The 16,548-nt window shown below is 43.9% G+C and overlaps 1 protein-coding gene across 1 annotated transcript in view; it reads right to left on the bottom strand.

The window, feature by feature from the left end:
* Positions 1-16,548, bottom strand: part of CNTNAP2 (contactin associated protein 2) — a 1,690,081-nt gene that overhangs the window by 871,123 nt on the left and 802,410 nt on the right. The window contains exons 5-6 of the mRNA XM_060247763.1: positions 7,849-8,058; positions 1,057-1,241 (exon numbers count right to left, since the gene is read on the bottom strand). Of these exons, the coding sequence (XP_060103746.1) occupies positions 1,057-1,241; positions 7,849-8,058 (395 nt within the window). The remainder of the gene's footprint in view (positions 1-1,056; positions 1,242-7,848; positions 8,059-16,548) is intronic.

The following is a 16,548-nucleotide window of genomic DNA, read 5'->3' as shown; positions in this document are numbered from 1 at the left end:
AGGCTACTGTAATACATGCTTGATCTGGCCTATTGCTTTAAAATATTCTGCCTATAAGGGACAAAATACACATTAGCACACAGTCACAAATAAGCGGATGTAGCCTTAGTTTCATGATTTCCTCCACTAGAAAGTACCCCTTGGAGAGCAGTAAACTGCAGCAGAGAGTGGGTACTTAACCTTCTTCTAGCCATCTGATTTTTCATTGGAAACTCCGATCACACCAGGCTGCTTCCTCCCTGCCATGCTCCTGGACTGATATTTGCCACTGAAACACTCATCAAATGCCTGGCGACAGATAGTTTGGCCTCCTAAGAAGAAGCAGTGCTGAAATCGTGCCAATAATCTCTACCCTAGCAATGAGAACCTGGATTAATTTCCATTAGGTATATGCTAATGGAGGTTGCTAAGGATCAAACTGCTCAGTGTTTTCCAATGTCTTGAATGGATAAGGAAGACTGAAACTCACTGGCAGAGCATCTGGACCACTGCTGTCACCATATGAGACTGTGCAACTGTTCTCATGGTCCTCAGGAAAAGGAAGCATTGGTGTGGAGATCCAAAACACGATGTGGCCAATCCAGATGGTAAGAAATGCTTCCTTTACATTGATACCCAGAGATTGTCCTAGGGATACTGTGTTGGCAGCATCTCCATGATGGCAATCTTTTCCTCGGCCTCTCAACATGCCCGACTTCTCAAAACAGCGATCAGCTCTAAATCAATCTGGGTGGGCAGGGGATTTACAAATCACCTGGGCACCACGGACTTGAGTTCATTACTCTGATATCACAAAGAAGGCAGGGAAACCAGATTTCACTGAGCGCTAATGAGGAAAATGAGAAACAACTTCTTCTAACTATAGGGCCATAAACATTGACATCAGAGTTTTTGCATTACGCATTATTTAGTGCACTTTTTGTATTATCCATTTGCTTAGTGCACTTTTTGTATGTTTAGTGCACATCAATGGAGCGCTTTGGGAGTATTTTCAGCTGACTATGGTCAGATGGCACTGGTTTGTTTAGGTCAGCTGCAATACATGGGACAACATACCTCATAGTCCAGGTCCAGATAATCGAATTCTCCGTTGATCCGAAAATGCTGCATGTGTCTATCAAGTGTAAGGTTGATGTTTCTCCCATGACGCTCTATCACTACAGAATGCCAGTGGTGGTCATCTAAGAGGCTGCCGGTTGTCACAGATGTGTGGCCGTAAATGGAGCCATATTGGTTGCTACCTAATGAAAAGGAAGGGAACTTATTATTTTTTTTTTAAAAAATTAATACCTCAGATTTAATGGGACAAAGAGCAACATTCTATCTTATCATACCATGTTCCATTAACAACTTTGTTGTGAGCATAGACACATGAATTTGCTAGCAATTACACCATAAGATATTTTCACTTCATTTTCAAATGTTACATCTTTTCTAAGTGATCTCTTTTTTATTTATTTAGATCATCTCCCCCCCTCACTGGTTCTATTGCAACTAAGAGCCGGTTTGGTGTAGTGGTTAAGCGCGCGGATTCTGATCTGGGAGAACTAGGTTTGATTCTCCGCTCCTCCACTTGCACCTGCTGGAATGGCCTTGGGTCAGCTATAACTTTCACAGGAGTTGTCCTTGAAAGGGCAACTTCTGGGAGAGCTCTCTCAGCCCTATCCACCTCACAGGGTGTCTGTTGTGGGGGAAGGAGATAAAGAAGATTGCAAGCCACTCTGAGACTCTGATTCAGAGAGAAGGGTGGGGTATAAATTTGCAGTCTTCTTCTTGTTCTAAGGATAATACAAACTTGAATGCCTGAGTCAGCTCTCAGAAGTGTTCTTAAAACCATTATCAGTGTACTTTCCTAGCATTTATGCCAAAAATAAAAAAAAGATAAGGCAAGGGCACTACTGGAAGTGCTATTTGTAGAGGACTTTCAATGGACAGAGATGGCCGTGAGATAATGGATGTAATAACTGATAAATGAGACATTTGAAAGAAATCCTACTGAAGTAAAGTTGTTTTCTTGAAGATTTTTTTTTTAAAAAAAACTCTTTTAATGCATAAAGTGAGGATAAATTGCCATTTTCACCAGATTGACCTAAGTCTGTAGCACAAATGACCATGGCCACTGCCTGGCCCACCATTCTACCAGTGGCTAGCCACATCCCCGTGGAAAACCATGAGCATAGTATAGTCCTGATGGTCATTCTGTGATCTGTTCATAGCACCTGATATTTCATAGAATCATAGAGTTGGAAGGGACCTCCAGAGTCATCTAGTTCAAGGGTGGCCAACTGTAGCTCTCCAGATGTTTTTTGCCTACAACTCCCATCAGCCCCAGTCAGCATGGCCAATGGCTGGAGCTGATGGGAGTTGTGGGCAAAAAATATCTGAAGAGCTACCGTTGGCCACCCCTGATCTAGTTCAACCCCCTGCACAATGTAGGAAACTCACAAATACCTCCCCCTAAATTTACAAGATCCTCTGCTGTGAGATGGCCATCTAGCCTCTGTTTAAAAACCACCAAGGAAGGAGAGCCCACCACCTCCCGAGGAAGCCTGTTCCACTTAGGAACCGCTCTAATGGTCAGGAAGTTCTTCCTAATGTTGAGCCAGAAACTCTTTTGATCTAATTTCAACCTGTTGGTTCTGGTCTGATCTTCTGGGACCACAGAAAACAATTTCACACCATCCTCTATAGGACAGCCCTTCAAGTACTTGAAGATGGTGATCATATCACCTCTCAGCCGCCTCCTCTTCAGGCTAAACATGCCAAGCTTCTTCACCCTTTCTTCATAGGACTTGGTCTCCAGACTCCTCACCATCTTCATTGCCCTCCTCTGGACCTGTTCCAGCTTGTCTATATCCTTCTTAAAATCTTAAAATTTGCAAGACTGCTTTTGAATATGGAGTTTCCATTTGGGCACCATGCCTTTGGTAAGCTTACTGAGTTGTTCTGTCAAGACCTAGGAGCTGGAATTTGGTAACTAATCCAACTGTGAAAGAGGAGCTACACTCAGCAGTAAATCACTTCTGAGCCACGTTGCAAAGTAATCTCCTGCATTTTTCATGCTTTAACTGCAACTTGATCTAAGCATTGTGCTAAAGCATTTTTAGTATTCAATTTCTCTTCCTAGGAGACCCTTCCTAACCCAGTTTCTGACCCGAGAGTATGTATTCTCACCTCAGCTAAGTACATATGTAGGGAATGTCATTTATCATACTGATAAGTACCTGACTAAATTTAGAAATGTAAAGAAAAGGAAATGGTTTGCATTCCAATGACATTTGTCAGGAACAGTTTTATGCTGAACAAAATGGTGATATTCTCACTTGCATGAAGCAAAGTGGTTGATCTTTAGTCCACAAGAACAGAGAAAATAACATAATAACTCCAGCATGGTGTGGTAGATAGTTACAGGACCAGGAAGACTTGGGTTGAAATCTCTCCTCAGTCATGAATCACACTGGGTTGTCTTAGGTTAGTCAGCATCTTCAGTCTAACCTACCCCATGTGGTTATTCTGAAGATACAATGGTTGCTAGGATGCAGTAAATAAATTAAAGTGTCAGAAGAAATCATTACCCTTGAGAAAGGGAACAATTATTCTTCACATGACTGCAAGCAAGATATATTTAAACCAGGCATGTCAAACTTGTGGCCCGGGGGGCTGAATCAGGCCCCTGGAGGGCTCCTCCCTCTCTTACTTCCTTCTGCATCACAACTTGCTTTTCCAGGCTCGCACAGAAGCTACAGAGCAAAACCTCTATTTTCTCCATTGGCTAAGGCTTCTCCCTTGGAGAGGAAGTGGGGGAAGGAGAGCTTGCTTTGCCAGGTTCTTTCAATTGCACAGCAGAGCTACTGAGCCAAGCCTCTCTTCCTTCTATTGGCTGAGGCGCCTCCCCCTCCTCATCCACTGGGGTGGGATGCAAAGAGCAAGAGCTTCCTTTGCCCAGTTCCCGCAATCACAGGGAGAAACACAAAGCACCTTTAAGGCCAGACTTTTATTCAAGGTATGAGCTTTTTGCCTTGTTACAGAGAGAGAGAGAGAGAGAGAGAGAGAAAGAGAGAGAGTTTTGGCTCGTTATGCCAGGGCTCTCTTGGGTGCAACTGGTCTGCCTCCCCCTTCCACTGTATTCATGCCTTCATGATCCAGTCTTTCTCTGTAGGAAAGCAATGTGCACTATTGCGATGTGGAATAACAACAAGGCAGTGAGGTGAATTAAGCTGTGTGTTAGTCTGTCCTTTATAAAGTTTATATTCCCCCTATCTGGCATTACATTTTGACACCCCTGGTTTAAACAAAAGAATGAAATTTAATTAAGATAATATCTTCATGTACCTGCGCAGTGGAGCTAGGGTTGCCAGGTCCCTACCTTGTGCTGGTGGGAGTGGGAAGGAGCTTTTTGGGAGTGGGGAGGTGGGGTGATATCACCATGTGCTATATCCCCAACATGATGACATCACACAGTAGTGATGTCATTATGCCAGGACACCGTGTGGTGATGCTCTAGTTTTTGGACAACCTCTATGGTAAAATTAAGCTCAACCCACAGAGTTTTGCCCAAAACCAGAGTGACACTACACAACATCACAACATTGTGATGACATCAATTCTGCATGACATCACATTGGGGACATTATGCGGGGTTGTGGCTGTTGGGGGCAGGGCTTCCCCCATCAGCCAGTTGACTGGCAGCAGGTAGGAGCCTGTGAAATCAGGGGATCCCCTGCTCCCACCTGGGGACTGGCAACCCTAAGAGCCAGTATGACCCTTGAGAACACACAAAGTCCAACATCAGGAATACGGTTTAGTTTAGTTTAGTTTATTTACGATTTATATCCTGCCCTTCCCACCAAGGTGGCTCAGGGTGGCTCACAGCACATAAAATCTAACATAAAAATATTAAGTTTAAACATTTTACACAGTTAAAAACATTAAAACATAGCAGAAATCTAATAGAAACTACACTCATTTTCCTATGCCGGTTAGTTATAAGCCAGCCGGAAGAGGGTCGTCTTACAGCCCCTGCGGAACTGAGCAAGGTCCCGCAGGGCCCTCACCTCCTCCGGCAGCTGGTTCCACCAGGAAGGGGCCATTACAGAGAAAGCCCTGCCCCTGGTAGATTTCAGGTGGGCTTCCTTTGGCCCGGGGACAACTAGAAGATTTTGGGTTCCCGATCTCAGTACTCTCTCGGGAACATGTGGGGAGAGACGGTCCCTCAGGTAGGCAGGTCTTAGGCGATATAGGGCTTTACAGCTAGGTTCTAGCTGTAGTCATTTTTTAAAAAAACCCTCAAATATCTCTCTTTTTGCAGTTGCATAAATAAAAATTGTTTGCTTACAGAAATTATTTCTTCTGGTACTTCCTTTGGGCAGAATTGTGAGACACTGGGAAGGGAGACAACATTCCAGTCATTTGAGATGGCAAGAAGAGGCCCTTGGAGCTGAGCAAGCTACATTTGCCTTCAGGTGTTTGGATTGGGTCTGGATGACAGGAAAGGAGCCCTGTCTCGGGAAGGAGTGGATCTCAAAAGTCCGGACCGCAGCTTCATATGTGACCTGGAGCGAAGGTTACCCAGTTTGGTGTAGTGGTTAAGTGTGCAGACCGTTGAAGCTTTTACACTACCAAATCTTATTAAATTAAACCAATGCTATAAGTATGAGAATTTATTGCAACAAGATAAGCAACTGAAAACTAAGGAAGAACTAGAAACTAAGAATATTGATATGAACTGGTGGCTCAGAATGCAGATAGAGTCCAGATATGTAAAGGACAAGGTAATAGGGCTTAACATGGATCAATATCCGTTTGATAAGATATTTTTAGGCCCTCAAGAAAAATTAATTTTTGAAAATTTATTCTTATTTGCTACAGACGAGGATGCAAGATGAGATTGTGAAAAACTGTATGGAACAATGGGAAAAAATATAGGGTGTAATATTATGTTAGATGAATGGGAGACTTTATGGAATTCAAATATTCAGCTAATGAAATCAATTTCTTTTAAAGAAAATTTGTATAAAATATTCTATAGATGGTGTGTAACTCCTCAAAAACTTTCTAAAAATGTATTCTAATATGTCTAACAAAAGTTGGAAATGTACAAAGCAGGTGGGGTTGTTTTACCATATGTAGTGGACTTGTGAGAAGGCGAAAGATTATTGGAAGATGGTCCATGAACTATTTCAAAAGATTTTGAAGATGCAGATCCAACTTAAACCAGAACTGCTTTTGTTGAATATGTTCCCTAAAGACTATACAAAAGAAACATTTGATGACACACATCAATACTGCAGCTAGGATTTTATTTGCTCAGAAATGGAAGCTCCAAGAGTGACCTACAAAGCAAAAGTTGATAGGGAAGTAGCGGAGATGGACTATTTATCTTTAATGCTTGTTGGGAAATCCAAAGAGGAAGCAAGAAAATACTGGGAGAAGTTATATGTATGGTTAGATACTTAAACTGCTTTAATGATGAATGGTGGTAGACACTCTTCAAATTATTGGATTGGAATATAAACCAAACATGAACTAAATGGACAATCTAAATGGGAATTTACAATATAACTCTATATGACTAGTGTGATAAGAGGCTAAATGTTTAATAATAATGATTTGATGGAACTTCTTTATACTTGGTGGTACAGTGATATGTAGAATGTTTTCTATGCTTTTTGAACAGATGTTTTATTACTTTTCTATCTCCACTTCCCCTTTACTATTTTCATTTGAAAAAAATAAAAATCTTTAAACTCAAGTGTGCGGACTCTTATCTGGGAGAACCGGGTTTGATTCTCCACTCCTCCACTTGCACCTGCTGGAATGGCCTTGGGTTAGCCATAGCTATTGCAGGAGTTGTCCTTGAAAGGGCACCTGCTGTGAGAGCCCTCTCAGCTCCACCCACCTCACAGGGAGTCTGTTGTCGGGGGGAGAAGATATAGGAGATTGTGAGCCACTCTGAGTCTGATTCAGAGAGAAGGGCGGGGTATAAATCTGCAATCTTCTTGTTGTTCTTCTTCCTGTTATTGTTGTTGTCCAGTCACACAGTTGAGTCCGACTCTTTGTGACCCCATGGACCACATCACACCAGGTCCTTGTATCTTCCGCCATCCTCCTAAGTTCGCTCAAATTCATGTTCATTGCATCGATAGCACTGTCTAACCATCTTTCTACTATGCATCTAAATGTGTATGAAAAGCAGATACTATGTGAAGAGTGTGAGTACCAGATTTATGTGGTTCGTTTTTTGAGGCAAGATATGCATGGTAGCCAACATGGTGTGTCCATGTCAGATGCACGTTTTGGACCAGGAGAGGACACATATTCCTTCATCATGTAAGTGACATCACTGCTGCAGGCAGCATCTAACCTGAGTTCCAATACAGGTTCTAGCTCATGCTGATTTCGAACTAACCTTGCTCCGCATCAGGCTTCCGTTTCTCTCTGGAGCAAGCTAGCAATTTTGCATCAGCTGCTCCACACCGCCATTTTTGTGTGGGGAAAGCCTGTGATTTACCACGCCGCAGTGTAAACCTGTTTTTTCAGGTTTACATTGCGGTGTGGCAAATCACAGGTTTTCCCCCACACAAAATGACGTCGCGGAGCATCTGGTGTAAAATCGCTAGCTTGCTCCAGAGAGAAACGGAAGCCTGGCGTGGAGCAAGGCTAGTGAGGAATCAGCCTCAGTCTAGGAACCAAACTCTATCTATTCTAAATCTATAAGAGATCACTCTGTATATCCAGAAACTGATTTCAGCTCTTTCCTCCAAAAACAGGAAAAGGAAATATAAGGAAGAGGATAACACTCAGGGTTGTGTCTACCACTGTATAGACAGATTAAAATAAGACACATACCTAAATTTAAACTAAGGACCAACTTGGCTTTTTTCAGTTCCAGAGTGATGTAGTCTCCTTGTTGGCCTTCTCCATGAAAAATTACACCTTCACTTTCAGAGGTTTTAAATTTCAAAGCGATGACATCTTTCAGCGTTTTCAAGGTTTTCTTCTTGTGTCCAAATCTGTACGGTAACACAACATGGCCATCAAAATTGATAACATCCGCCCCTAAAGGGGAAAAAAATAAAACAGTTGCTGAGCAGTTATGGCTTTACAGGGGCCAACTCAGAACAAAAACACACATATTTGGACTATGCAGCAAATGCAATCTGTATCCAAAAAACATTTTCTCCTGGCTATAATGTATTGAAAGGACATAAAATGCGCACTGTCTCAATATATTTTTGTGGCTCATTCCACCCACATATTTGAGTCCGTGTGTTCGATCCAACCAGCTTTTCCATTGCTGAAAAAGGGGAGAGGGGTTGTCTTTGGCCACCAAAATGGACAAAGCTAAGAATCACGCATGTACACAAACCATGTGAAATGGGACTGTAATAAGGAGGGGAACTGGGGCGGGAGAGAGTGAAATAGCTATCTAGAGCCAACTCATTACTCCACCCCACACACAAAGGAATTAATAAGATGAACACAATAGTACAAACTCTGCAGCCCATCCTCATATTCAGCTTCAACCTACAGTTCTGTGTCCTCAGTTTCTGGTTCCAAGCTTATAAAGTGCTTGGGAGACTTCCTCGCCATCAATCATCAGACCCCTACACTATACAATAGAGTAGGGGTCCCCAACCCCGGGCCATGGACCACTGCTGGTCAGTGGCCTGTTAGCAACTGTGCCGTGGGTTGTATAATTATTTCATTATATATTGCAATGTAGTAATAATAATAAGACGGCATTGGATTTATATCCTGCCCTCCACTCCAAATGTCAGAGTCTCAGAGCAGCTCACAATCTCCTTTACCTTCCTCTTCCACAACTGACATCCTGCTAGGTGGATGAGGCTGAAAGAGCTCTCCCCAGAAGCTACCTTTTCAAGGACAACCCCTGTGAGAGCTCTGGCTGACCCAAGGCCATTCCAGCAGCTGCGAGTGGTGGAGTGGGGAATCAAACCCAGTCCTCCCAGATAAGAGTCCACACACCTAACCACCACACCAAACTAATAGAAATAAAGTGCACAATTGTATCATCCCAAAACCATCGCCCCCCCCCCCTCCTGGTCCGTGGAAAAATTGTCTTCCACAAAACTGGTCCCTCCTGCCAGAAAGGTTGGGGACCGCTGCGCTAGAAGGACCCAGAAGAGGGCAACTTCACTCTGTGAGTCATTCATGTGATTCAAGATCCTTCCCTGCTTTAGACCTGATTTGTTTTAAAGTTGATGGTTGTCACACAGAGACTCTTCCCCCCGCCCCTGCCCCCAAAGGCCCTATTTGCAGGCTTTTGTTGAGCAGGAACACACAGAAATACAGTTCCGGCTGGCTTGGCATCAGGGGATGTGGCCTAATATGCAAATGAGTCCCTGCTGGGCTTTTTCTACAAAAGAAGCCCTGTGTGAAACAATGGTGATGTCAGGGGTGTGGCCTAATATGCAAATGAGTCCCTGCTGGGCTTCTTCTATAAAAGAAGCCCTGTGTGAAGCAACGGTGGTGTCAGGGGGTGTGACCTAATATGCAAATGAGTTCCTGTTGGGCTTTTTCTACAAAAGAGGCCCTCTGCGAAACAATGGTGATGTCAGGGGGTGTGGCCTAATATGCAAATGAGTTCCTGCTGGACCTTTTCTCCGCAAAAATCTCCTATTGGCATAAGAGCTCCACATTTAAATTCCTCTTGAATGGCTTTTTGCCTTCCATCAGCTGAGCTATCCACTCATTTTGTTCAACTAATATAAAATCGAAGGTATATGAACATAACGTCAAAAAATAAGAAGCAGTAGTCATAAAGAATTGATAGCATGAGAAGTTCTCTGTTATGCAAATGCGGGCATTGCTTTGGCAGATTGTGCAGTGGCCAGAATGCCCTTTTTGTTCAGTTGGGTTTGGTCCAGAATTCTAACAAAGACAGTGGCAGGAAAACAGGAGTATCATTAGCTATTTGAAATCTCAAAATGGAGCATTCATGTCTGGAAGCAATGCATCTCCAATTACAAAATGCTACTTTGCTTGAGAGCTTCCCAGGAGCCGCTGTCTGTGAACTATTAGAGGTAGAAAACTAGACTAGATAGGTACTTATTCTAGACAGTGAGAGATTTCTTATAATTAGGTAGACACTTACTGAATTTACTCATTCCAAACTTCGGTTTTCTACATCATAGTAGAGTAAATGATTATAATTACTGCTGCATACGTGATGGATTTTTTTTTTTTTTTGGCTTGCTGCTAAAGATGCCTACAAATGATTTTCAAAGCTAGCAGATATTTTAGTATGCCAAAATTTATCTATAGATAGGCTGCTGTTATATTAAATATTTCGAGGGTTTTTCTTTTTTCTCTCTCTTGCAAAGCCACCTTAATGTTTAAAGAGCACATTTAAAAATCCCAAAATGCAGAAATCAAAACAAGACTGTAAGGCAGAACTGGACTGTTATCTCCCAAATGTGACTGGGCGTAAGGACTGGCGTTTCCTAACAAGGTAGATGTTGATGTAAAGTTTGAATCCAGGACTTCCTGGCTCACTGGTCACACTCTGAGTTACAAAGCCACAATGTTTCTCAGGGCTTGAATATTTCTGGAACAGCAGGAGTGCACTGGAGGGCTCAAATGACCCTGAATTGGGGCTGCTAAGCTCCTGGGTCAATCAAGGAATCCCCAGCTCCCCCACTCACATTGCCCACTGCCATGATAGCAGGGGAAAATGAAACAAAACAAAAAAATGTGACAGCAGAAGTGACAGAGAGTAGCTCTAGGAATCAGCCGAAACTCCATGCTTAATCCATAGAGTTTCCAGAAATTCCTAGGGCTACCTATGTAACTTCTGTTTCTGTTTTTCCAGAAGTGATGTGATACCACACCTGGCATCACCTCCCCCCACCCCATATCCTTGCCATAGCCATTCTGCTGGTTGCCAACCTGGCAACCCTACCTTGGAGCGGGTGAGGCTGAGCTGCCCCCGGAGGGTTATGAAAAACTGGAGGTAGTTTTGAACGGCTGGCGACACAACAGTTCCCAGGTAAGTGGTGCCAGCAACGGGCACTCGCTCAGCCATTGCGTCTTCCCGCAGAGCGGTAATGCGATAGAAGGAAGATTGGTAAGATGACATCCGTTATCACTGCTGCTGAGGGGTCTCAGCCAAGGTGTTGACAAGATGCTGGGTCTTGGCTTTGCATGCTTCTGGCTGCTTCCAGGGCAGGGGCCCACCAGGAAATTTCCTTATATGTTAAATGGTCAGGATGCCCCAAGGATAATGAGTAATGTTTCCACTCCCCTCACCCAATTCTGTCTTCCTGAGGCTTTATGAAAGCACATCAATTAAACCCATCTGACTGCAAAATATATCCATCGGCAGTATTCGGCGGAGGTGATACGATCCAAGGATGCGCCATAGTTTACTGCATGCGACCTGCTTTACAGCAAAAAGACCTTGCAATCATAAATCCCCCATAAGACGCACTCCTCGCCTTGAAAGGGCAGCCGACACTATCAATCCGTATCTTATGAATTATACATTCAAGGGTAGGAATTAGTTCATAAATAAATGCAGAGCTGGAATTAGCCACATAATGTAACATACCTAAAAGCTGCCGAATCAAAACTGGGCACAAGGGACTTTTTTCGCAATCTGTCTCGCAAAACATCCCTCGCCCCCACATTCATTAAAAACCATGGAGAAGACAACAGGCCAAATGGGGGGAAAGGCCACCATTTTGGAGATATGCAAAGCCTCCTTTTTAAAGCCATCTCTCTTCTTCCTAAACTCACAATATCCAGGAGATATATAGCCAATTCCTTTTTAAAATCAGCGATATCCACACTGTTCCAGAGAATGCCCACCTCTTGCTGTTTGGGGAAATCAATACGGAATCTATTTCTGGCGCACGTTACAAGAAAATGTAACCTTTTGTGTTTTCTGCATTTTTAGTGGAAAGAGCTTAGCTCCCTCTCCACTGCACTAGTGTGCAAGCGTCCCCATCCCATGCAATCCCGTAACAATAGACTGTGGGTCTGGCCAGCTTTTCCATTCAATCTCACCCAATTCCCTTCCATGCTACAACACTTGCTCCCCAAGACCTGTGCACGTGCTGGTCCCATCATTCTGAAGACTGCCTTTTATTGTGACCAGAGATCACTAAGACAGGCTTTCTGGATGGTCAAGGGGAGCCCCCTTCCTTTTTCACCAGCAGAAGATTGACTGGATCCAACCCAGTTTCTATAAATGTCAGATGCGTCATTTTAGGGGAGGGACAGTGGCTCAGTGGCAGAGCATCTGCTTGGGAAGCAGAAGGTCCCAGGTTCAATCCTTGGCATCTCCACTAAAAAAGGGTCCAGGCAAATAGGCGTGAAAAACCTCAGCTTGAGACCCTGGAGAGCCGCTGCCAGTCTGAGTAGACAATACCGACTTTGATGGACCGAGGGTCTGATTCAGTATAAGGCAGCTTCATATGTTCAATACTATAACCACACTGGCAGGGCCAGTCACATTTGCATTTTCCATATGATCAGGATACCTGGTTAGATACAAATGACCCACATAACTGACTCTCTCCATGTAGTTACAACTGTCAGCCGTCACACCAACTTCTTGGCACTGCAAGAAAGGAAACAGCTGACATTTCTGCTTGCAGACTCTTTTTGTGTCTGGTGAAAATGCTCCTGATTTGCCACCAAGAGTTAGTCCAAAAACAAATTCAAAATGAATGTGTGGGTTCTTAAAATGATGCATCTGACATATTTCAAAGGGAACCGGAAGTTTCCATAATATTGGCATTATTTAAGACATTCCAGAGAGTCCTAGGTTCTCTTTTAATGTCTATGGCCTAAGGAGGCTAGAGAGAAATGGAAAAAACTGCTTCAGGCAGTCTGTAACCAAACATCTTCACTAATGTGGAAAGAGAGAGAGAGAGAGAATGATGATGATGATGATATTTGATTTATATCCCGCCCTCCACTCCGAATCTTAGAGCAGCTCACAATCTCCTTTATCTTCCTCCCCCACAACAGACACCCTGCGAGGTGGGTGGGGCTGAGAGGTCTCTCAGAGCAGCTGCCCTTTCAAGGACAACCTCTGCCAGAGCTATGGCTGACCCAAGGCCATTCCAGCAGTTGCAAGTGGAACAGTGGTGAATCAAACCCGGTTCTCCCAGATAAGAGTCTGCACACTTAACCACTACACCAAACTGGCTCTCAGAGAGAGAGAGAGATTGATTGATTGATTGATTGATTGAGTGACTGATTCCTGGGTTGTTGTCACCAAGTTCTACCTAAAGTGAAACTGGACATTGGTTTGGGAGTTTCCCCTCAACCACAACATGGGAGAAATTTCGAGAGAAGTCAAAACAGTTTCAATTAGTTAAAGTACCCAAAGAGATGAGATGCACTTACCCCCTAGAGTTAAATATTCTGGTTGCCTTAAATTGACACGGTCATTGTTGACGAATGTCTAATGCACCGTTAGAATGTCTAATGCAACAGTAATGTTAGTAATGCAGAGAGTTTCTCTATTCTCCTCCCTAAGGACAACCACACAGTAGTTGTAGAGGTCATAACGTTGAGTATGTCATAAAATGTGCTCTCTAGACTGAACTCCCCTGCATGCATGCGCTTTCAGCCAGCTTCCTCATTATGGCACCCCCCACGGTGCATTGCCATTCCCTTTGAGTCCTGCGGCACTCATATTTTAGCATCCGGGGGCTGATCTAAAGTCAATTGAAGTCAATTGGAATCCATCCACAAGCTTCGGCACTCTTTGAATTAAGCCCTAAAGGGAGATATCTGAAAGCATATTGAAAAGGAATGCTTCACCTTCTAAGGAAATGCATTCGGCACATGGGTCCTTGTAGCATTTAGTTGAAAAGGCAACAGTAAGCATCCCTACCCTTAAGACAGCCTGTTTTTGAATACATGTACTAACTTGCAAGCTACCCAGCAGCTAGTCTTTTTTAGCTCTAAATTGTTAAAAAAAAATCAATTGAATCACCATCTGGGGTGAGTTAGAAAAAGAACTATCTCAAAACTCCATGCAGGTTGAATGCTGAGAATATTACAAATGTACATATTACATGACAATATGCTTAATGCTATGTCCCACTATGATTCCTCGAGGCTAGTTCAAGAAGAAGAATTGCAGATTTATACCCTGCCCTTCTCTCTGGATCAGAGACTCAGAGCGGCTTACAATCTCCTATATCTTCTTCCCCCACAACAGACATCCTCTGAGGTGAGTGGGGCTGAGAGAGCTCTCCCAGAAGCTGCCCTTTCAAGGATAACTCTTGCGAGAGCTATAGCTGACCCAGGGCCATTCCAGCAGCTGCAAGTGGAGGAGTGGGGAATCAAACCTGGTTCTCCCAGATAAGAGTCCGTGCACTTAACCACTACACCAAACTGGCTCTCATCAACTGGTAGTCCTCACACGCCAGCCTTGTAATGTGCATCACTGCAGAAACACCTTTCAAGATGCCTTTCTGCATAAATTGCATCAGTCATATTTGTGTTTCTTGCACTGAGACATTGGTTTATACCTATGGCAGTGCTGCATGAATGTTGTCTGGGGGTAAATCTCTGGATGACCTCACCTAGTGGCAATCCACTTTTATTAAAAATGGTGGTAGACCAACACAAGCCATCACTTGCATAAATCACAGTATATATAGGTACAGATATAATACAGTAGAGCAACATTAATTAATTGTGTGAATAGATGCAAAATTATTACAATATTAGAATCCTTTGGTACTTAAAACTTTCTGTTGAATTCTACAAGTAGCTGCACAAAATTTCACACTGAGAGCTGTAACCTGTGGGTTTTTACCTATAAATAGCAATCTGGTGTATGCCAAATCCTAGTGACCAGGATACCTGCTAAGTAAAGGAAGAATAAACCTAGAGCGAATCTCTTGGTAAAAATGGCAATGAAGAAAACTGTGTTCTGTTGTTTCAATTTTCCCTGTGCTATAGGGGCAAGACCTCTCTACCATAGGAATCTTTTTATATCAACCCTCAAGTACCATAGAGGGGAGCGAGAAAGCCCTCAGTTGACTAGGAATCTCCAGTTGGGAGAGATAAGCAGCTGGGGCTACTATGCATCCAGAACTCGCTGAGGCCAGATAGGAGAGCCAGTTTGGTGTAGTGGTTAAGTGTGCGGACTCTTATCTGGGACAACCGGGTTTGATTCCCCACTCCTCCACTTGCGCCTGCTGGCATGGCCTTGGGTTAGCCATAGCTCTGGCAGAGATTGTCCTTGAAAGGGCAGCTGCTGTGAGAGCCCTCTCCAGCCCCACCCACCTCACAGGGTGTCTGTTGTGGGGGAGGAAGGGAAAGGAGATTGTGAGCCGCTCTGAGACTCTTCGGAGTGGAGGGCGGGATATAAATCCAATATCTTCTTCTTCTTCTAGGTTGGTGAACGCTACATCACACTGCCACTCAATGTCCAACAACCTTTGCTTTAAAATTAGTTTTGCCTGATCAAACTCCATTTTTAAGACAGAATGAGGGGGAAAGCCCAGAGTCATCTGCTTGCTATTCACTGCCTTCAGCCAAGAAGATTGGTAACAGTCACTGAGAAACAGGGGAGTTAGAATGGTTAATGGGTTGGAACACTTCCCCTATAAAGAAAGGTTAAAACACTTGGGGCTCGTTAGCTTGGAGAAACATTGACTGCGGGGTGATATGATAGAGGTTTACAAGATTATGCATGGGGCAGAGAAGGCAGGGAAAGAAGTACTTTTCTCCCTTTCTCACAATACAAGAACTCGTGGACATTCAATGAAATTGCTAAGCAGTCGGGTTAGAATGGATAAAAGAAAGTACTTCTTCACCCAAAGGGTGATTAACACATGGAATTCACAGCCACAGGAGGTGGTGGCAGCTACAAGCTAAGACGGCTTCAAGAGGGGACTGGATAAACATATGGAGCAGAGGTCCATCAGTGGCTATTAGCCACAGCTCTCTGTCTGGGGCGGTGATGCTCTGTATTCTTGGTGTTTGGGGGGAGGGGCAACAGTGGGAGGGCTTCTAGTGTCCTGGCCCCACTGATGACCTCCTGATGGCACTTTTTTTTTGCCACCCTGTGACATAGAATGTTGGACTGGATGGGCCATTGGCCTGACCCAACATGGCTTCTCTTATGTACTAGGCCCTGAGGATTGTAATTTAGCTTTAGCCAGAGGCTGATGGAGACAAGACACACCCTGGCCAAAACTTTAATCAAACCAGTCTCCAGGGCCAATTTGTATTACAGACCTAGCAAGGCATTGGGAGGGCTGCTCTTAAGAATTTTGACTGCACTCGCTCCAAGGGTGCAAAGCAAAAAAGATTTATCTAAAACAGGGGTGGCCAACAGTAGCTCTCCAGATGTTTTTTGCCTACAACTCCCATCAGCCCCAGCCAGCATGGCCAATGGCTGGGGCTGATGGGAGTTGTAGGCAAAAAACATCTGGAGAGCTACCATTGGCCACCCCTGATCTAAAAGATGGCTGGCATACCGTTTACTGAAAGTACCAAGCAGGCTGATTGGCCTGGAAATAGCAGGGTCATCCCTCCTCCCTTTCTTGA

Source organism: Heteronotia binoei, chromosome 10, assembly GCF_032191835.1.
Source record: "Heteronotia binoei isolate CCM8104 ecotype False Entrance Well chromosome 10, APGP_CSIRO_Hbin_v1, whole genome shotgun sequence".
In the NCBI taxonomy this organism is placed as follows: Eukaryota; Metazoa; Chordata; class Lepidosauria; order Squamata; family Gekkonidae; genus Heteronotia; species Heteronotia binoei.
The sequence above is the reverse complement of the archived record's forward strand: the minus strand, read 5'-3'. Positions and strand labels throughout refer to the sequence as shown.